The 22,252-nt window shown below is 39.9% G+C and overlaps 1 protein-coding gene across 5 annotated transcripts; it reads left to right on the top strand.

Moving 5' to 3' along the window:
- The first annotated feature begins 3,542 nt into the window (after positions 1–3,542).
- On the top strand, positions 3,543–20,768 carry LOC132106467 (heme transporter FLVCR2-like). Of its 5 annotated transcripts, XM_059512170.1 has the most exons (11): positions 3,543–4,369; positions 11,605–11,746; positions 13,275–13,415; positions 14,599–14,666; positions 14,880–14,983; positions 16,284–16,394; positions 16,640–16,745; positions 16,866–16,977; positions 18,048–18,103; positions 19,662–19,771; positions 20,104–20,768. In XM_059512170.1, the coding sequence occupies exons 1-10, from the start codon at positions 3,770–3,772 to the stop codon at positions 19,746–19,748; spliced, it is 1,527 nt and encodes a 508-aa protein (XP_059368153.1). In that variant the 5' UTR covers positions 3,543–3,769; the 3' UTR covers positions 19,749–19,771; positions 20,104–20,768. The 5 variants fall into 5 exon arrangements, with proteins under 5 accessions (XP_059368153.1, XP_059368155.1, XP_059368152.1 ...); XM_059512172.1 differs by lacking the exon at positions 19,662–19,771; XM_059512169.1 differs by having other exon boundaries at positions 19,662–20,768.
- The last annotated feature ends 1,484 nt before the right edge of the window (positions 20,769–22,252 follow it).

Below are 22,252 nucleotides of genomic sequence, written 5' to 3'. Positions count from 1 at the left end.
TGGGTAGAGTTGGCGTACTGGGGTCTGATGCCGTGATGACCTCCTTGACGACTGAGCTGAGGTCCGAGGGGAATGATGCTGCAGGAAAAACTCCAAAAGCTCTGTTTGTTTCTTAGCAGTTTCACTCTGTTGCCGCGCTGTCTCCAAGGCTTGATGAACAATGGCTTCATTTGCATTATGCATTGGTGACATTGAGGATATGCTTCTAGCAGGACTGCGTAGCTCCCTCTCCTCTTCGTGCCTGTGCATCTGCGCTAAGCTATGCTGATCTGAATATTCGACTAAAAAATCATCCAGATATCTTGGGCGTTGCAGTGAGCGTTTGGGGCGCACTGGCGAAACAGGGAGGCTGATTCCTTCTTTACTGGTTGCCATATCATTGACACTATCCGGCTCGAAGGACCATAAATTGTAATGGGGCTCTGGTTATGAAAATTAGTCAACGATATGGGGTGTCTAGTCAGGACACGGAAGGCAGAGATATATGTTGAAGGCTTTAATATATCACTTTGGAATACAGATATATCACTTCTGGAATACAGATGCACACTTTGGGAATACAGATGCGATGCACAGGCACTATTTCTTATGGTTTTACAGTGTAGGTGTGGTTCTAAATGAAAGGAAATAAACATCAATATTACTTCCATAAACACAATTTAGTTAACTGAATAACTATCTCTAGTCACTTAAACAAGCAGTGCTAAACATGTCCCGAAACGTAACCACAATGGGAATAACATATAAGTCACACATACAACAGATATAAAGGCTGTCAATGACTATCAACGTTAACATAAATTACTAATATAAACTATAATCTATATGATATAGTTCCAACTTACTTGTGGTCACTGACGCACACGAACACAATGCGAAGATTAGCTCAACTGAAACTGAAACTAAACTGACAGCCGTTCTCTACAAGCCAGGGCATGTCGCAACATGTCAGAAAAAAGGCGTGGTCTGAACGAACACTCGCTGTACATACTCTGTCCATATTCACATCACTTGAGCCTTTTGCACAGTGACTCCTAGTGTCCATACAGTATGCAAACACGATCATTCACCAGAATGATCTACAATGTATATTAAAATAAATTATAAATCATTTAGGTAAAAACGAGGCCCGTTTATCACTTTCAGGCACATTCCTGTGAAAGATTCCCTTACAAAAATAAACCATGGTTTTATCATAATAAAACTGCTTAATTTCCTTTTGCATGATTTCTGAATGCTTGAGACTATAAATTAAATTAGAGTCATAATAAAGTTATAGCCATATAGGTAAATGTCGAGAGCTACAATAGTAATTTGTCAAAAATACAATTTATTCATTTACTTTTTTATTTGATTAAAGTTCTATTTTCAAAGTTCAAAGTTCTAGTTAACAGTTTAAGTCATTAGTGGATTAATGCTTATTGGAGACGCGAACCGTTTGAAATGATTCAGCTCGATTTGGTGAACTGGTTCAAGAAGCTCCGGTTACATCGAGTGATTCATTTGTGAAGCGGATATCACTACACTTCAACGCACACACAACAGACACGGAAGAGAAGTCATTGATGAATAAAGTCATAGTTTTTGTTATATACAGTTACAAATTCTAACTGACCCTCTGACGTCACATGGACTACTTTGAAGATGTTTTTATTACCTTTCTGGACATGGACAGTATACCGTACATAGGTTTTCAATGGAGGGACAGAAAGCTCTCAGACTAAATCTAAAATATCTTAAACTGTGTTCCGAAGATGAACGGAGGTCTCACGGAACACACATGGAACGACATGAGGGTGAGTCATTAATGACATAATTTTCATTTTAGGGTAAATAATCCCTTTAAGCTAATTCGTTCAATATTTCATTTTTAAATATGTTATATTTAAAACATGAATTTAATTGCACACTTGCCACCACTGAGCCTTATTAAACATCTGAAAATACACCTTCAAGCCACTTGTAGTAGGTAGTGTTGTGAAATGAAGACCGGTTCTTAATCAGGTTCTTATTCAGAACCAGTTCTGTTTTTTTAAAAGAACCGGAACGGTGACAATTTCTAAGTTTCGGTTACGTAACGGTTCTGGTGCGACACTTGACCAAGCGCTGTGAGCAGCCTTGCACCGTCGTTTCCCGTTAACGATGTCACAAACCAAATAACAGGAAAACTTTGAAGCATGCTGATTGATGGACTAGCATTACTCATCATTACTTATTATATTCCAGCAACACTACATTCAATGAAGGTAAAATAGTGGGGAAAAAACATAATAGTTCTTTTATATATTTGTATATTTAAATGGAACTAAAATCGGAACCAGAACATTTCTAACTATACCCAATACTTATAAAGATCTGTATACTGTAATATATGTTGAATTCTGACATTGCCAACCTTTAAATTAAGCTGACAGTAAGTAATAAACAGTAGGCCTATTGAGCATTGAGTAATTGAGTATTGTGCATTGTTCCTTACCACTAATTTTTAAATAGTTGTTTAATTATTTTAATGGAACCGTAACCAGAAAACAATTCCCAAACCTAGTAGTAGGATACATTTTTTATTTTATTATTATTATTATTTTTTAGTACAGTTTTAAAACACGTACATACAGCAACTTTAAAGTTAGTATATAAAGATAATTTTTTTCATAGATAAAAGGCATATTTATTTATTTTTTTCATTTGACTGCTAACTTATTCTTATTCTAACTGATTTTATTCCGCTGTTTTACTTAGAAATTGACATAAAAAATTACATACTTTTAATAAAGTTAGAAAAATGCCATTACAAAACTAAATTCCCTGTAAATAATATAAGGAGTCAAATCTTATCTCGTAACGGGAAGTCTAATATTTGATCAGAATTTTTGATCATTGATTAGAAGGTGCTCCTGAAATTTTTGACTGTGCTCCCATAATTATAATTATATATTTTTTTTACATTTTAAAAGAAAAGTAAGCATGGAGCCCTGTCTAACCACTTTTTATTAATTTAACATGTAGAAATTCTTTCAAATTTAAATCTTTTACAAGAACTGCAGCAAAAGCCAGTTTGTGAATATATATTTTTATCAATATTTGAGAAATTGTATTTGAATATTACCAGTGTGAAGTTCTGTGAACTCCCCTGACTTTGAACACAACTGCTCAAAATGGTTTAAATTTATGAAACCTACACATTCAAAAACTCATTATTCTAATAATTTTAATGTAAATATTAAGTGCAAGTGAAATGTTAAGTACTGTAAGAGGTCTGTCATGATGTTACATATGCTCGGGTGTGAATCTGATAGGTGCTTCTTTTAAGTAAAGAGTTCCAAACTGGAAATTAACATTTCAAGTTCATGGTCTTTCCAAAATTACTTGATCAAACCACACATAGCTACTTATTTCTGTTATTCTTTAAGTTTGTTTTGAAACGTTTTCTATTGGATTTATAATGTAACACTATCGTTGTTGTACTTTTCTCAGGAATGTCACATGACTGTCACAAAGCCCCGCCCATTTCGCCCACGGTTTGTTTATAATTTCTCTTCCAGTTATTTACTTTATGACAGGAACTTCATCACGCTGGCGAAACTTTCAACGAATGTTTGAAGAGTTTCTTCTGCGGAAAACGGAGACTTTATTTAATCCAAGCAGAGGATGAACATACATCGATGTAATAAATATGTGGAGTATTTATTTAATTAAAACAGACTTTGACAAGTTATACAGTTAGTACTACAGTGAGTTCTGTAGATTGCCCGGCTTCTCCTCAACATGAATGAATGAATCTTCTCGGAGTCTCGGAGGAATTCTGAACCGATTGAAAATGAGCTATGACTCAAACCCAGTGGACGGAGAGGTAAATGATAATAAATATTTCTCGAAAACAGCCACGACTGATGCTGAGGTGACTTTTGAACGTCGAAGCGCGCCGCCGGAAACGCGTTTGTATAAAAAGAGATGGGTCATAGTGTTTTTATTCAGCTCGTATTCGCTGTGTAACTCTTATCAATGGATTCAATACGGAATCATCAACAATATCTTCATGCGCTTCTACAGCGTGGACTCTTTCACCATTGACTGGATGTCTATGATTTACATGTTGACGTACATTCCGCTAATTTTCCCCGTCTCGTGGCTCTTGGATAAGAAAGGGTTGAGGGTCATCGCGCTCGTGGCCGCGGCTCTGAATTGCACGGGCACGTGGATCAAGGTGGCCAGCGCAAGACCGGACCTTTTTCCTGTCACATTTTTGGGTCAATTCACGTGCTCCGTGGCTCAGGTGTTTATCCTCGGGATGCCCTCGCACATCGCGTCGGTCTGGTTCGGATCGGAAGAAGTGTCCACAGCGTGCTCCATCGGGGTCTTTGGAAATCAGGTGGGTTTCAGTAAAAAGAAAAAAAAAAAAAAAAAAAAAAAATATATATATATATATATATATATATATATATATATATATATAATAATAATAACATTGCTCATTTAAATGTACTGTACTGTGAAAGTTAAAGCTGAAGTGTGTAGCCGTATGTTTGCTCCACTAGCGCCATCAAACGTAAAAACGTACTCGGTTACTAACGTAACCTCGGTTCCCTGAGATGAGGGAACGAGTACTGCGTAAGCTAGCTTACGCTATGGGAAAAGGTCCCCTTTTCTCGAGAATATGAAGCCAAAAATTATCCTTAATTTTTAAATAATGTAAAACGCAGTGCTGCAGCACAGCAGACCCAAGCGAAGCGGCTCGCGCGCTTATTGGCTGTGCTGCGGCAACTGCAGCAACCTATGGTGAGGCGGCGGAGAGTAACGAACCAATGGGGGCGCTTTGCGCCCATTGGACGTCAGAGCGCGCCAAAATAGGCGTGGCTGGAACTATATAAGCCACCGCTTCACCATAGGGATCAGGTTTTAAATCGACTGAAGCGATCACCCGGTCCGAGCACATAGCACGGCAGGTTACGCAGTACTCGTTCCCTCATCTCAGGGAACCGAGGTTACGTTAGTAACCGAGTACGTTCCCTTTCGAGAGTACTCTCGTACTGCGTAAGCTAGTACTTACGCTATGGGAACACAATGTAAAACGCCGTGCGTGCTCGGGAACTTCGACCTGTCACAGCCCGAGGCGAGAGCTCGGGGCTTTATAGCAGGAGAAATCCCAGTCCCAACAGCCAACCTTAGTGAGCTTTATATAGGGAACGAAAAAAGGGGGACGTGATAAGGCTTAGCACGTCTATATAGAAAGTACCCTGGCCTGCAGGGCAGGGACTTGCAGATTATAGAATCTAATAAATGTGGACGGAGAGGCCCAGCCTGCCGCCGCACAGATATCATCCAGTGGTATCCCGCAGGACCACGCCCATGACGAGGCCATACCTCGGGTGGAATGGGCTCTGATGCCGAACGGGCAGTGAAGGCCCTTAGATTTGTAAGCCAGCGAGATAGTGTCTACTATCCATCGCGATAGGCTTTGCTTCGTGGTGGCGAGACCTCTGGTGCGCCCACCAAAGCATATGAAGAGCTGGTCCGACCTCCTGAATAAGGCGGAGCGCGCAATATAGGTTTTAAGAGCCCTGACGGGGCAGATGAAGCTCGCGTTGCTTTCGTCGCTTTGCGAGGAAAGGGCTGACAGCTAGATGACCTGCGCTCTGAACGGTGTTGAGAGCACCTTGGGGACATAGCCGTGTCTTGGTCTGAGAATGACTCTGGAGTCATTAGGCCCAAACTCGAGACAGTCAGCGCTTACAGATAGCGCATGTAAATCCCCCACTCGCTTGACTGAGGCCAGAGCCAGTAGAAAAGCGGTTTTGAACAAAAGAAGCTTCATATCGACAGACTGAAGCGGTTCAAAAGGGGGGCCCTTTAAGGCCTCTAGGACCGTAGACAGGTCCCAGGAAGGGATTGAAGGGGGTCGGGGAGGGTTCATCCGACGAGCTCCCTTAAGGAAACGAATGACCAGTTCGTTTTTTCCCAGTGATAGGCCGGCCACCGGAGCATGAGAAGCTGCAATGGCTGCCACATACACTTTGAGCGTAGACGGGGATCTGCCCGCATCTAAACGCTCCTGTAGGAAGGAGAGTATCTCCGTCACGTCACATAAGTGAGGGTCTAGGTTCCGTGTCCCGCACCAGGTGGAGAACACTGACCATTACTGCGCGTATAGGCGCCTGGTTGAGGGCGCTCTAGCTTCCATAATGGTCCTTAACACTCCCTCAGGGAGGTTCCCGGGTACCCGTTGAGGGGCCATACATGAAGGGCCCAAAGTTCGGGGTGGGGATGCCAGAGCGCGCCCTTCAGCTGCGTGAGGAGATCTTTCCGCAGCGGTATTGGCCATGGGGCTGTACTGGACAGCTGCATCAGCTCGGAGAACCAAGGTTGGGTCGTCCAGAGTGGGGCTACTAGCAGCATAGCACATCTGGTCTTCCTGACCCGATCGATGACCTGCGGTAGCATCGCGACCGGTGGGAAGGCATAAAGCGGGCGTCTGGGCCAATCGAGGGCCAGCGCGTCCCTGCTCTTTGAAAAATATATTGGGCAATGAGCGTTGTCTTCTGAGGCGAAGAGGTCGACCTCTGCCCTGCCGAAGATGCTCCACATCAACTGAACCGTCTGTGGGTGAAGAGACCACTCCCCAGGGGGAACATTCGCCCTGGAAAGCATGTCCGGGCCCCGGTTCAGGATGCCAGGTACATGCGCTGCCTTTAGCGAGCGCAGATTGTAATGTGCCCATGTCAGAAGACGCTCGGTCAGGGTGTGCAAGGTTTCTGACCTGACACCACCCTGGCGATTTATGTAGGCCACCACTGACATGCTGTCTGATCTGACCAGAACGTGGTGGCCCTTTAAAAATGGGAGGAAAGCTTTCAGGGATAGTTCGACCGCTATCATCTCCAGACAGTTTATGTGTAACAGTCGCTCCGGGCTCGACCAGAGGCCGGAGGCAGACCTGCCCTCGTACAGGGCGCCCCAACCGAGGTTGGATGCATCTGTCGAGACTACTTTCCATTTCGAGACAGCGCCCGTGCTTACGCCTAACTGATACCAGTTGGCTATTTTCCAAGGGGCCAGAGCTGTGATGCAGCCGTGGGTCACCCTGATGCGCGCGCGGCCGGAAATCCAGGCGCGTGCTGGAACACGGTCTCTCAGCCAGCGCTGTAGTGGGCGCATGCGCAGCAGGCCCAGTTTGAGAACCGCAGAGGCTGATGCCATCAGACCTAGCATTTCCTGAAATCGTTTGAGCGGGTAAAGAGACCCGGCTTTGAACGACACGGCTAAATGCTGAATAGTGAGAGCGCGCTGTGACGTCAGACGCGCTGTACATGTCACAGAGTCTATGTCTATCCCCAAAAAGGAAATCCTCTGGCTGGGAGACAGAGCGCTCTTGACAGTGTTGACCATTGGTTCGTTACTCTCCGCCGCCTCACCATAGGTTGCTGCAGTTGCCGCAGCACAGCCAATAAGCGCGCGAGCCGCTTCGCTTGGGTCTGCTGTGCTGCAGCACTGCGTTTTATATTATTTAAAAATTAAGGATAATTTTTGGCTTCATATTCTCGAGAAAAGGGGACCTTTTCCCATAGCGTAAGCTAGCTTACGCAGTACGAGAGTACTCTCGAAAGGGAACAATGTCTATCCCCAAAAAGGAAATCCTCTGGCTGGGAGACAGAGCGCTCTTGACAGTGTTGATCGTGAGACCCAGGTATTCTAAATGGCTGAGGATCCAGGATCTGTGTGTCGTCAGTAGTTCCTCGGAATGGGCTAAAACTAGCCAGTCGTCGAGGTAGTTCAATACTCGCACTCCCCGCATTCTCAGGGGTGCGAGAGCGGCATCCATGCACCGTGTAAACGTACGGGGCGCTACGGAGAGGCCGAATGGAAGAACCATGTACTGATAAGTCTGCCCCTCGAAGGCGAATCTCAAGAATGGCCTGTGATGGGGTGCTATTTGAATGTGAAAGTAAGCGTCTTTCAGATCCACTGAGAAAAACCAATCCCTCGGGCGAATTTGCGCGAGTATTTGTTTGGTAGTTAACATTTTGAACGATCGCGTCATAAGCGCTTTGTTCAAACGTCTGAGATCTAGGATGGGTCTGAGACCGCCATCCTTTTTTGGTACGAGGAAGTAGCGGCTGTAAAAGCCTGACTCGCGCTGCGCAGGGGGGACAGTTTCTATCGCCCCTTTTGCAAGAAGGTTTATCAGTTCGGCGCGAAGGACGTGTGTCATTTCGCTTTTCACTTTCGTTTCGACCACGGCGCGAAAGCGCGGCGGTCTGCGAGCGAACTGGAGCGAGTAACCTCGTTTTATTATATTCAAAACCCAATTTGATATGCCGGGGATGGCCTGCCATGCAGCGGCTCGTGCGGCTATGGGTTGAATGTGCTTCGGGCACTGGCCGCCTGTTATGAGGGGGCCAGTAGCTCGAGTATGCTGTGCTTGTGACACTGTGGTGACAGCGCTTATTTGTAGGGTTGCGCACTGAGAAGTGGGCACGCGCGCTACATTTAGAGCACCTCCGGCGCGAGCGGGAAGGTGGGCATGAAAGGAGACCCGAGTGAGTCTTTGTGACTCTTGGGGGAGTGTGTATACATGTAGGGGTGCGTACTGTGTAGTGGGCACACTGCCTACATAGAAAAAGCTCTTTTGTGCTTTATTGAGGTCGCCGCGAAAACGGCGTTTGTGTGCAGGCGTGCGTGCATTGTAACAGGCTCGTTTACTGCAGTATAGACATCTCCAACCGCCTTTAGTGAGGGGATTGGAGGAAGCATGTGAGGTTTCTTGTGTGGTGGTCCGGCCGCAGCGGGACTTAACCACGGTCTTTTCAGCCCGAAGGTCAGGAGGGCTTCGGAGGCTCGGGGTTCAGCACAATCCTGGGCCGAGGTCCCCGTCTCTCTGGCGGTTTGCGGCTCGTAGAGCGAGAGCGGTGCTGGGTTTTGGTCGCTGGGCGAGACTGTAAGTCTGGCTGCGATGGCTTCGAGGTCTGAGGGGGCGGCGCATTTCTACGGCGTCCCGCAGCAGAGCTAGAGCGTTTCGGCAGGAAGTGTCTCATTGCCTGTGACGTTTTCTGAGCCTCAGTGAAGCGTTCAGCGAAACCCTTAACCGACTGGCCAAAGAGGCCGGAAGGCGAGATAGGAGAGTCGAGAAAGGCGGATTTGTCGGCGTCTTTCATCTCCGTGAGCGTGAGCCAGAGGTGTCGCTCTAAAACAGCGAGGCTTGCCATGCTTCGGCCGATCGCTTGTGCTGTGGTCTTTGTCGCACGCAGGGCTAGATCAGTAGCGCTGCGGAGATCTTTAAAGTCATAGGTATCTGGGGCAGACTCGTCCAGGTTACGGAGAAGTCTGGCCTGAAAAACCTGCAGCACAGCCATGGTGTGTAGAGCCGAAGCAGCTTGACCAGCGGAGGTGTAAGCCCGGCCAGCGAGAGCTGAGGTGGTGCGGCACGGCTTGGATGGATGCACAGGCTTCGACTGCCATCCAGCGGCTGAGGGCGGGCAGAGGTGTGCAGCAATAGCCTCCTCGAGAGGGGGGAGGCTCTCGTAACCGTGGTCTCGGGCGCCGTCGACAGAGGAGAGCGCTGACGAGACAGAAGTCTTCAAGCGTGCGGAGAATGGGGCTTTCCACGACTTCGTGAGTTCATTGTGAACTTCCGGGAAGAAGGGGGCGTTTCTTTGCGGAGGGGCCGAAGGGCGCCCCTGCAGGAACCATTCATCCAGCCTGCTTTTAGCGGGCTCGTCTGGAGGAGACCAGTCGAGCTGAAGGTCGCTGACAGCCCTTGTAAGCACGCGAGTAAGCTCCGCGTCGATATCGGCGCGTTGTCCGGTGCAGCTGGGTGCTGTAGAGGGGGGGGGGGTCCGCAATGGAGCCCGACCATTCCTCACTACTGGACGCGGCGAGAGAAAGGCTGTCGTGTCTGTCCTCTTCCGCCTCAGGCACTCCGAAGGAGAAGGGGGCGCTGGTGAGCAGGGACTGGCGCTGCTCGTCCACGAAGAGGACAGGCGAAGGAGAGAGAGCGGGCGAGGCACGCGGGGAGTGTTCCGGCGTGAGCTCGCGTGTAGCAGTATGCTCAGGCATTCTCTGATCGCGGCGTTTCTTACGCGGCACTTGAGAGAGAAGAGGCGGAGCGGGTGGAGCATCGTGGCTGGTTTGAGCTAATCGAGCCCGCAGGGTCGATATAGCCATGTCGTCGCACTCAGGGCAGCCGCCCTTGAAGAGTGCGCTCTCAGCATGCTCGCGGCCCAGGCAGGAGACACAGATGATGTGGCGGTCCTCGCTGGGCAGAGGGCCTCGGCAGGAAGCGCAGGCCCGAGGCATTTGAAACAACGCCTCGAATTCTGGAGGAAAAAAGTGTGATGCAGCGGCAAACACACTAGCTTTGAAAAGGATATAGTCACGCCGGATGGCGCAGCAGGAAGCGAGTGCTGAAGGCGGCGTCGAGATGAAGCACGAGCCGGCGTCCTCAGATCTGCGTTGCAGTGCTATCCCGCTGAGAGGCTTTTCGACGGCGTGTAGAGGCTTCTCCGGAGAAGACAGCGAAGTGCAGGTGAGATCGCTGAAGGAGATGAAATCTGATCCCTATGGTGAAGCGGTGGCTTATATAGTTCCAGCCACGCCTATTTTGGCGCGCTCTGACGTCCAATGGGCGCGAAGCGCCCCCATTGGTTCGTTACTCTCCGCCGCCTCACCATAGGTTGCTGCAGTTGCCGCAGCACAGCCAATAAGCGCGCGAGCCGCTTCGCTTGGGTCTGCTGTGCTGCAGCACTGCGTTTTATATTATTTAAAAATTAAGGATAATTTTTGGCTTCATATTCTCGAGAAAAGGGGACCTTTTCCCATAGCGTAAGCTAGCTTACGCAGTACGAGAGTACTCTCGAAAGGGAACAATGACTGTTTCCACACAGGTATCTTGAACACGCCCCATTTGCTATTGGTCAGCAAACACACTCGCTCGTAATTCTTTGAACCAGTGTTTGGGCATTTTATTCCGGTTTAAGCATTTTATTTTACTTTCTTTTTGTTGTTGTTGTTGTTGTTCCACTCTCTCGCTTATATATAAGCATGATATTTTTTGACCAACTAGTATTGAAATGTATAACTTTTGTAATTTAAATTATAACAAATTAAAATATTTTTTTACACTGTTTACTCTTGTTTTTCTTAGCCTTAAGCTGCTTTATCATTTTTTATTAACATTTTTTTTATTTCATGTTTTATATGTATATATTACTATTTTTAAAATGTTATTATTATTATTACTACTATTTATTATTACTCTATTGTTCTATCTATCTTGTAAATTGGTCCCTTGAACCCAGATTGACTAAAGGAAGACGAGCACAGGATTAAACAGTGTTGTTAGTAAATACCATGTGCAACCACACAATTGCATGACAGTTATGAGTCTTCAGAATCCCAGTATTAATTGGACCCTTGGTTGTTCCCAAGTTTATATTCACAGTGTGCTGATTCAAAACATAGAAAACTAGGCAGTGGATTGAAAAAAATCGAGTGCAGTTTTAAAAACACATGTATGTTATGTATAAAATCAAGCCTAGCTGGAAATGTGGCATTCATGTAACCTCAAAAATGTTTTGTTTTTGTTTCGTTTTTTTTTTTTTTTTTTTTCAGTTGGGGATCGCAATAGGCTTCCTGGTTCCACCAATACTGGTTCCAAATGCGGACGATCTGGACGAGTTGGCGGCTCACATTAGAGTCATGTTCTACATCACGGCGGGAGTGGCCACCTTCCTGTTTGTATTGGTTGTCATTGGTAAGTGCACACATCAGTTATACTATGTCATTCCAGAGTTCATATGAAAAGATGCAACTTGATTAAGATGCCTTATATGTGAAATCTTCTTTTATCCAAATTATTGCATGTCTTTCACAGAGATAACAGTTTTTCTTGCTATCTTGGCAGCATGTTTAAATCAAATCGATTGTGATTCTTTTTTGTGGCATGAGGAGTTGCTGCCCATGTAGAGAGTTTCTGTCATTTAAGAGGTTCAGTGAAGATTATGATGCTATCTTAGAAGGGAGCTGTCCATGTAGGTAGCATGAAGCGAGATCACTCACTTTAGTGTTAATGTCTTCTAGTGCTTTTTTTTCTTTTGTTGAGTTTTACCCTGTTCTTCTTCCTGCATGTACATAAACTGTTTTGTACTTATAGTTTATACATATAATAGCATATAAATGATTGTTTGTTGGCAGACAATGCCCATTATTTTGTAAGTCTGCTTGTATGAGTGCAAATGGAGTATATCAGTGCTGATGATTGTCTGACCTTTAGCCCAAATGACAGAAGGGGAAATGAGATTTCTTTCAGTTTCAACCCATTTTGCTTTCTCTCTCTTTACTCTATATGCTTTTTGTTTAAATTCTGAGCCACTCATTTTAATCTTGACACAGCCACAAAAAATCCTGTTGCATTCTGAGCTGCACTCACTAGAATTCAGCTCTGTTCTCAAGCAAACATGTTGTCTAGACAATTAAAGAAGAAAATCACAAGACGTTTTAAACCGGTAAAGGGACAGTTTACACAAAAATGTATGCCTGTTTTTGGAAAACAAGTTCTCTTCCCTATTGGTTTTCTGCTAAAAATCCCCTTCTATGTTCAGTGGAAGAAATAAAGTCATGTTGATGAGTTAAATGATGACAATTGTTATTTTTTAGGTTAAAATGTTCTACTAATTTCCCTCAAAATAACCAATTTATTTGCTCGGTTATGTAAGTTTAGTAAAGAACAAGAACAGAAGATTCTAGTGTTTCTTAATAGCTCTGCAATTTATATTTTGCTGCCGTTTTTAATATCTAGTGTTTGTTTGAAAGAGCAAATATAGAGTTCAGTCACCTGCTGTTTTGGGGACAGCAGGCTAAATTTTTACTCCAACACAAACATTCACAGATGTCAAAACAGTGGATTAAAGAAGATTTCCACTCAACTGTACCTCTTGTATTTAACACACAGACATAATTGACTTTTTATTTTAGATTATATACTGTATATATATATATATATATATATATATATATATATATATATATATATATATATATATATATATATATATATATATATATATACTTTTTGCAACCCTAGTCACAAGCTCTTTTTAATTGGTTAAATTTGGTTAAATATTTGGAAAACCCACTTACAGACATAAAGAATGGTAGCACTGATTTGTGAAGAAATAAAATAAATATGTCAAAATATGGATATATGAGGCTTCTAAATGAAAGTTCTCTGTGATGAATGTGACTGGTGACCGGATGAGTTTGTGTTTTTATGTTCTCATCAGTGTTTCAGGAGCGTCCAGACATCCCTCCCACCCACGCTCAGGCCGCAGCTCGGCGGATCTCTCCAGAGAACTACTCATATACAGCATCCATCCACAGGCTGCTTCGCAACAAAGCCTTCATCCTTCTCGTCATCACTTACGGTAAATGTCTTACTCTGCACACAACAGATCCATTCAGGACCTCAAACTGGGGTTCTTTATGCTTGCTTGGCATTCAAACACACAGTGGTAGTTTGTTACTGAAAACATTAGTATGAATAGTTCTATAGTCTTTTTTAAACGTAAATTATATTTTAATGAATTGCTGTGGATTTTATATTATACATTTAAATTCAAATATATGTTTTCATTATTTATAAATACACTGCCATTCAAAAGCCTGGGGTCAGTAAGGGGTCATTTTTTTTTTTTTTTTAAATAAATGTATATTTTTATTCAATAGTGATGCATTAAATTGATCAAAAGCAACAGTAAAGACATTTAATGCTCCAAAAGATTTCTATTGCAAATACATTCTGTTTTTGTGAACTTTCTATTCATCAAACAATCCTGAAAATGCAGCACAACTGTTTTCAACATTGATAATAAGACTTTTTTTTAGCATTAAATCAGCATATTAGAATTTATTTCTAAAGGATCATGTGACACTGAATACTGGAATAATGATGCTGAAAATTCAGCTTTGCATCACTGCAATAAATGACCTTTTAAAATATATTTAAATAGAAAACAGATATTTTATTATTTTACGACACTGCTGTTTTTACTGTATTTTTGATCAAATGAATGCACCATTGGAGAGTATAAGAGTATTATTTCAAAAGCATTAAGATTTAAATGTTAGTGTATATATTTATTTATGTATTAGATATGACTAGCTGGTGATAGCATGAAGATTAATTTATAGTAATTTAATTTGCAAGATTGTGGAGGTAAATGGAAAATTACTTTTTTAATCTGAAAAAATATAAAACAAGTACTAAACAGAAATAGTCATAACTTGACTGGCATGAACTACATTAACAGTTTTTGATCTATCCCCACACACACACACACACACACACACACACACACACACACACACACCTGAGCAACTCTTGCATGAGAAGCCTGTAGCTGCATTTAAGCTGGCTGAACATTGACCGAAATAATCCTGAAGGAATGCAGCCCTTTATATCTTTACAGCTGCTTCAGAAATGTGAAGACATTTACTGCTTACTATATACACAGCGTATCAGCTGTCTGCCAGGCTACTTTTTCATTTCAAGTTTATGCTTGTTTCAGTCTATTTCTGTTTTTGACTTCATCTGTCGTTCTTCTTCAGGGCTAAATGTTGGCTGTTTCTATGCTGTCAGTACGCTTCTCAACCGAATGATCATTGAACACTATCCTGTAAGTCCCTCCCACCTACCTCCTGTCCAGCCAATCACGAAAGCCCCTGACCTATATGCAGTTTACATAAATCAGTGAAATCACTTCAGTTACTTTTTAACTTGCACTACTGATGGAGCATTATTACTTATATTATTTGTTTATCCAGAGAACTGATATTAATACATTTTAGTCTAACAGAATGCATGTGAAAATTTGCTCTGCTTTGAACAGGGAGAGGAGGTGAATGCTGGCAGGATCGGCCTCACCATCGTGATCGCTGGCATGGTGGGATCCCTCATCTGTGGGATCTGGTTAGACCGATCTAAGACATACAAGTAAGAGGCTGGACTTTAAACTTGAAATATTCTTGAGATGACAACAGTCAGTGCTCAATTAACATTTGTCTTCACTTCTTCTTGAAGATAAGTGTATTTTTGAGTCCCCCACCCCCTATCTTGGGTTTGTTCATATGCTTTGGTTTAGTGTGTTTGTCGAGGTGTTTGAATCTCTGACCCATGAACCTAGATTTTAGAGACCACGTGACCTTTTGTTTAAGTGTATTAGACCCCTCACAGCACGCCTTCCACTCCTGGGCATTGTGATGTTTCTTTTGTTTTATTCACATTCCACACACAATATTTCGCAGAAATTACAAATGAATAGTATGGTTAATGGGTGTTTCTTTCAACTTCAGACATATTGTGTCACTGGAGTTTAATGATATGTACTTTTGCTACTTTTCAAATACTCTTTATGTATACACTATACTGTTCAGTATAGCTTGTTGTCAGTAAGGTCACTTATGTCACCATTGCTGCATTTATTTGATAAAAAAAGTAAAAAAAACTATAATATTATTGCAAATTAAAATAACATATTTGAATGTTTTTTAAAATGTAATTTATTCCGGTGATGCAAAGCTGTATTTTCAGCATCATTACTCCAGTCTTCTGTCACATGATCCTTCAGAAATCATTCTAATGTGCTGATTTGCTGCTGAAGAAACATTTCTCATTATTATCAATGTTGAAAACGGTTGTGCTGCTTCATATTTTGTAAAAACTGTAATATATTTTATTTTTCAGGGCTGTATGATGAATAGAAAGTTTAAACGAACATAATTTGTTTGAAATAGAAATATTTTAAAACATTCTAAATGTCTTTTAATAAATATAATGCATTGCTGCTGAATACGTTTTTTTTTTTCGTACAGAACTTTTGAATAGTAGTATAGATTTGTTTTTCCTCTTCTCCTTAACCCTGATGTTCAGTTTAAAAAATATGAAAATCCATGAAAAAACATTACATTTTCAAACCAGTAATCTAAACAAAAAGTAAAGCAATCATAAATCATTAAAATGTTTATGATATGAAAATTTTTGATATATTTTGGAACACAAATTGTGATTTATCTAACATAATTTCCTACAAAACCAAAAGGTTTTGATGAAACACCAAGATACACTGTATGTTAGATTCAGACTTAGCAGATGCTGATTTACCAAATGAACTGAAATGTTTTTTCTGGTTCTCCATGTGTTTGCAGCTGATCAAACTTATTTGCCCAATCATACCAGGATTTACATGTTGGATCTTGATGAAAGATTTAGTCTGTCCCATGTCATGTTTCCACAGACAAACGACTCTAGCCGTGTATCTGATGTCTCTTGTGGGTTTGGTGCTTTATGCTTTTACCTTGGATCTGGGTCACCTGTGGGTGGTCTTCATCACAGCAGGAGCCCTCGGGTACTACAAGATTTCAAAAGAAAACATTTTACTTTTATTCTTTATTTGTTGTTGTTACAGTTTGTTTCTGTTTTGTTTTTTTATATCTGAGTTACAATAAAATCCTCTCTCTCTCTCTCTTTATATAGATAGATAGATAGATAGATAGATAGATAGATAGATAGATAGATAGATAGATAGATAGATAGAAATAAATGTGTATATATAAGTTTGCCCTATGTTTTGTTTGTGTGTTATTTATGCAGGTTCTTCATGACGGGTTACCTTCCCCTCGGTTTTGAGTTTGCTGTTGAATTGACTTACCCAGAGTCTGAGGGGACGTCTTCAGGACTTCTGAACTGCTCTGCACAGGTTTGTGTGTGATATTTAATGATAATTATGTTTTTTAAGAGTTGCGTCTTATTTTGTATTGAGTTTTATATTATTTTAGAGAGTTTATATGGCATTACCAGCAATTTTTTTTTACTGCAGGTATTCGGGATCATATTTACGATCTGTCAGGGGAAAATCATGGACTCTTTTAATACTCTGGCCGGAAATCTCTTCCTGTGTGCCTTCCTGCTGATAGGAACCATGATTACAGGTGCAGATCAGTCAATACTCATCTACATGAGTATTTGTTCCTCTTTAATCGAGTATAGAGCTTATCCTTGAGGGATTGTGAAACTGTTGTTTTTTTACTCTAGTCCTACTCTTGATCTAGTTACTTTTGAATGTTTTGCTTCCTGGTTATGATAATGCTTCTTGGAAAGCATTGCATATTAATATTCATTTGACATTATGAAAGCTGCGGTGTCCTCTGGTGTTTCAGTTAATGTATGAGCTATTAAACACAGGAAAAAACCACTGGGTTGTCTAAATACTGAAAAAGCAACTTTGTTTTGGGACGGTTACAGCACGAAATCTTCTAGGTCCAAACACAGAGCCAGATGGCATTTTTGTGTCTCTTTACATTAGTTAATTGTACATGTAAAAAGCACCTAAAATGAAGGTCGATTTTAATCAAATTGTCAGCTGTGTTGTCAGGACAAGCATGTTTTTAATTAATGCCAGGTTGAGGCTAGTTGGCACATGGTCATAAACTTGTATAATTTGTATAATTACAATATTAATTTTGGCTGCAGTTATTTAAATGATTGTTCCTGGTTAATATTCAGCTAATTCAGCATGTGGAGTAATTATAAAGTCCTTCAAATAACATTTATGCATAGAGGTGCAAAGTTGAATTACTTTTAAACTTTGTTTCTCTGTTGACAATGACTCGCTTCTCAAAAGTCTAATCAGATTAATTTTCCACGTTATTATTATTATTATTATTATTGTAATTATTATTATTGTGCCCAAAAAACATCATATCTTTTTTTAGGGTTTAAATATTTATATCATTTTTAAGGTAGTAATATGTTATTATAATAAACAATTATTTCACACTGCATGAAAATGGAAATGTTTTTTATTTGTTTCTTTTGATTTTTGAGATTAATAATATGACCTAGACGTATTTTAAGGGATTCATCGATTTTATATTCACAATTCAGATACTGATTAGATAGACTAGAGCTTACAGGTTGCAACAGTCATCTTTATAGATGGTTTGGTGCATGTTAAATATAATAATGTGTGCCTCATTGCATTTCTGTTCTTTTATTTCAGCATGTATTAAGTCTGATCTGCGCAGACAGCTGGCAAACCAGCAAGCACTGGCAGCCGTAAGTATCAAACCAAACCTATCAGCAAAACATTTACACAATTGCACTTTACAAATACACTTTATACATTATATGCATTATATTGGTGATCTAAATCAGATTAAGGTTTACATGACCTTCCCATCTATCAATAAGTTCGTTTTTTATTGCCAGATTGATACAACAGAAATCATTTCATGTCCACTAACATGTGCTGCAGATACTAGAGAAAATGACACTCCTGTTGTTTCTATCTCATGTTTCTGTGTTGTTTTGTTTTAACCTGAACTTTAGTGTTCATTCAAAGGTGTTATTGGTTTGATAGCTGTTGTTTCAAACGTCCACACCAGGAACGCTTCTGTGTTCCTGGAGATTCTTGAGGGTCTTCGGCCTCAAGCAGATCCTGTGGCGCTTTTGAACTTTTTATTATGACATTCCAGCACTGTGATTGGATGACACACGGGAAATGTTCTGAAAATCACACCAGCTCCATAAACACATTTCATCCTGTTCTTCTCCATCAGTCCTGCTCATCTTTAAATGCGATTTCACGTTTTCTTGATCCAAGCATCCCATTCACTCTCTCTTTCCCATGATCTGGCTCTGCTTTTTCACTTCATTGTCTCTCTCCTCTCATATACACCACACTATCATTCAACAGTTTGGAGTTGGTACAATTTTATAAATGGTTTTGAAAGAAGCCTCTCCTGCTCACCAAGGCTGCATTTATTTGATCATTTGATTATGTGATTAAAATGCAATAAAAACAGTATACTGTAAAATATTATTACAGTTTAAGATTTACTCCAGTCTTCAGTGTCACATGATCCTTCAGAAAGCATTCTCATATGCTGATTTACTGCTTAAGGATCATTTCTTATTATCAGTGTTAAATACACAGTATTTTAACACTTATTTTAGTGTTTTTGCTTTTACACAGAACCACATTAACAATTAAGAAAAGAAAAAAGATAATTACACATGATGACATAAATTAATGTAATAACCTATGACATAAAAACAGATTATTGAGGGACAAATGCATACAAAGACTGATTCTAAATTTAACTGGTCAAGTAATGCGTAAACGGGACACAAATTTGTAAATGTTGTAGAATGACTTAGTCCTGTGCGTATATATTCAAATAAGAATATTGTCATAAGAGTGACAATAATTGTACACATCAATGTTAAATACAGCTGTGCTGCTTAAAATTTTAATGGAAACCATAATCATTTTTTTAAAATAGGAAGTCAAAAAACAGTGTTGATTTGAAATATAATTTTTTTGTAACATTGTAAATGACACTTTTGATCAATTCTCAGTGTTCTTGGTGAATAAAAGTACTAATTTCTTTCAAAAACTGAAAAAAAGCATCCTGTTCTTCCTTTCCATTCTTCCAATTCTTCTGTTCTATTTTTCACTCATGATGAATGGGATGTTTTTAACTCAACTTCCTCTGATCATCTCATTTACTCTAGTTTCCTATCTGTCCAAATCCAATGTTTACAGATCAGTGTGTGTGTGTGTGTGTGTGTGTGTGTGTGTGTGTGTGTGTGTGTGTGTGTGTGTCTACAGGCAGCTTTGGGCAAGTCAGTCGTTCAGGTTCACAGTGGGACGTCTCTCTACCCTCCACACACATGTGATCAATCAATCATTGCCTGATTTTATTGCTCACTGTGGTTCAGGTATGGGTGTCACATGTGATCAGCACTTCTGATTCACGATCGATGAGGCTCATTTTAATTATCCCTTATAAAGTGATTCAGATGTGCTTTTGATTCTCTTTTATAGTCCAATGTTCATGATTTTGTTGCCTACTCTGTCTGAACACTTCACCTTTGAGCTTTGTACGTGTGTGTTCATTGTAGTTTGATGTTTGATGTGTACTAACATTTAACCTTCATTTAATCCACTAACCTATACTAAGGCAGATGTGTTCATGAAACTGGTTTGTGGCCAGCAGGGAGCACCGTTTTACTGTGCTATCTGTTACTGATTATGTATTTTGTGTTTGCAGGTCCCTGTGGAAACGTCACCGGCACAAGCTTTTGAAGCCAAACTCTAATGTGATCACGAGACTGATCATGTAGCACATTTATCGTTTTTATCCGGCCTTGAATTTTGATTTATTTTTCCTTTAGGACTTTTGAATCACGCTGTATTGTGTTTGTGTGTGTGTGTGTGTGTGTGTGTGTGTGTGTGTGTGTGTGTGTGTGTGTGTGTGTGTGTGTGTGTGTGTGTGTGTGTGCAAGTGTTTATAACAGCCAGGGATTGATCAGGTGTTTGTTTGTTGGTATTGTGTGATCATTTGTTTACTTGATCACTAATCATCAAAAGTAGGACTTATTCAAAGTATATTCAATAGTTTATCAAATGATGATTTAAATTATTGTTAACATTTAAAATGTATTATATCTTCAAATAATTTCTTTTTGTAAGTTTGAAAAAAATTCTACTATGGAACCCATAAGAATGTGGAGCGTTTCAGTATTGTTTGAAACCGAAGCTCAACACAGTTAAATTTACTGTGTGTGTTGGTGTCAATCTGTGCAGTAATAATACTGAATACTGTTCTTTATATATAGTTGTTTGATTTATTTATTTTTTACCCTAACAGAAGTTCTCTAAAGACCATCTAAAATAAATTTAAATACATAAAATAAACCTAATATCTAAACCACATTACTGTTGTAATTTTTTTTTTTTAAATGTATAAAAAAAAATTGTAAAATGTTTTTAGTATTATACTATCTGCCTATTGTACCTGATTCTGAATAATACAGTGCTATGGTTTTCAGTAACACCCTTATTTTTCTTCATCTTATTATTATTATTACAATTAATAGTATTGCATTATTTTTTTAATTAATTATATTTATATAGTTCTATATTTTCATGAAATTATATATACAATTATAATATAAATTAAAATATATATATATAATGAAATAAAATATATTACAATGCAAATGTAATTTAATATTATAATAACTGTTTTATAATTATTGTATAATAATATATTACATAATATTTAATAAAATATTCATATTATATATTATCATTATATAATAATTATTATTACCATAAATAGTAATCATTGTTAATTATTTTAAATTGTATTTTACATATTTAATTTTAAAATAACTTTATAATATAAAAATTATAATATAATTTTATAATAATTAACCATAATTACTGTTTATGGTAATCATAAATCATAATTAAGAGCTATATATATATATATATATATAACAAATAGAGCTCAAATTAATATCCGTAAATATTTTAATGCGGTGAACATTGCAGAAAAAGTGTCAGCATTTATATGACAGCATTAATGATATAGGTAAAAAAGACATCTTATTTCACAATTTTATAACAGCATTTAATATATTTATCAAACTGTATAATAATTTTAAGTAGCAAAATTAAAAAAAAGAACCAGTAGTAACGTCCCGTGCACATTCCAAACAAAGTAAAAACAGCTCGACATTTTTACTCCTTTGACGACTTTCTGAGACAAGTGCATTTGAAAGGGCATTTCAGATGAATGAGGCAGCAGCAGCCTGTTCCTGCAAGTAATCACTTCAGATTCACTTTGATAGTCTGTCTGAGCTCCCTGTTGTTCAGCTGGAGGTATTTATGCGATGCGTGTTCGTTTATGATCTATAATCCACATGTTTGGGTGCTATGACTGAAGCCCAAACCTCCATCATTGGCCTGCTGTTCTAAGGCACCTTCAGCTGTTTGATTGTCTGCAAGTGTCATCTTTACCAATACACAAGCATTTGAGGCACACATCACTGCACTGGAACATCACCTTCGTGGAAAGTCTTGAGGAAATGGTCTGAAATCGTAATAATTGCAAAGGAATGATGTGTATTTTGTGGACTCTTGACAGTCTGTGTTATATTCACACCATCTGCGTGGTCTCTAACACTACACTGGCGACATTATGTGTATTAAACTATCGATAATTTACAAGCAAACTATATAAAATTGTAAATCGCAAAAGTACAGGCACCAGTAGATTGTACCACAACAAAAAGCATGGAACGATATCTATTTTCGATAAATTAAATTATTAATCTCATATTTTTATTAATTACACTTAACAATATGAGTTTACAAATATATATGTGTGAAAAATAAATAACCCGGGTTTA

The sequence above is a fragment of the Carassius carassius genome, chromosome 27 (genome assembly GCF_963082965.1).
Source record: "Carassius carassius chromosome 27, fCarCar2.1, whole genome shotgun sequence".
In the NCBI taxonomy this organism is placed as follows: Eukaryota; Metazoa; Chordata; class Actinopteri; order Cypriniformes; family Cyprinidae; genus Carassius; species Carassius carassius.
The sequence above is the reverse complement of the archived record's forward strand: the minus strand, read 5'-3'. Positions and strand labels throughout refer to the sequence as shown.

Bases quoted from the DNA above. Each gene is read 5' to 3' on its own strand.
- LOC132106467 (XM_059512168.1), top strand. From the start codon at position 3,770: ATGAATGAATCTTCTCGGAGTCTCGGAGGAATTCTGAACCGATTGAAA. The intron at 4,370-11,604 runs GTGGGTTTCAGT...TTTTTTTTTCAG, and splicing joins TCGGGGTCTTTGGAAATCAG to TTGGGGATCGCAATAGGCTT. The intron at 11,747-13,274 runs GTAAGTGCACAC...TGTTCTCATCAG, and splicing joins GTTTGTATTGGTTGTCATTG to TGTTTCAGGAGCGTCCAGAC.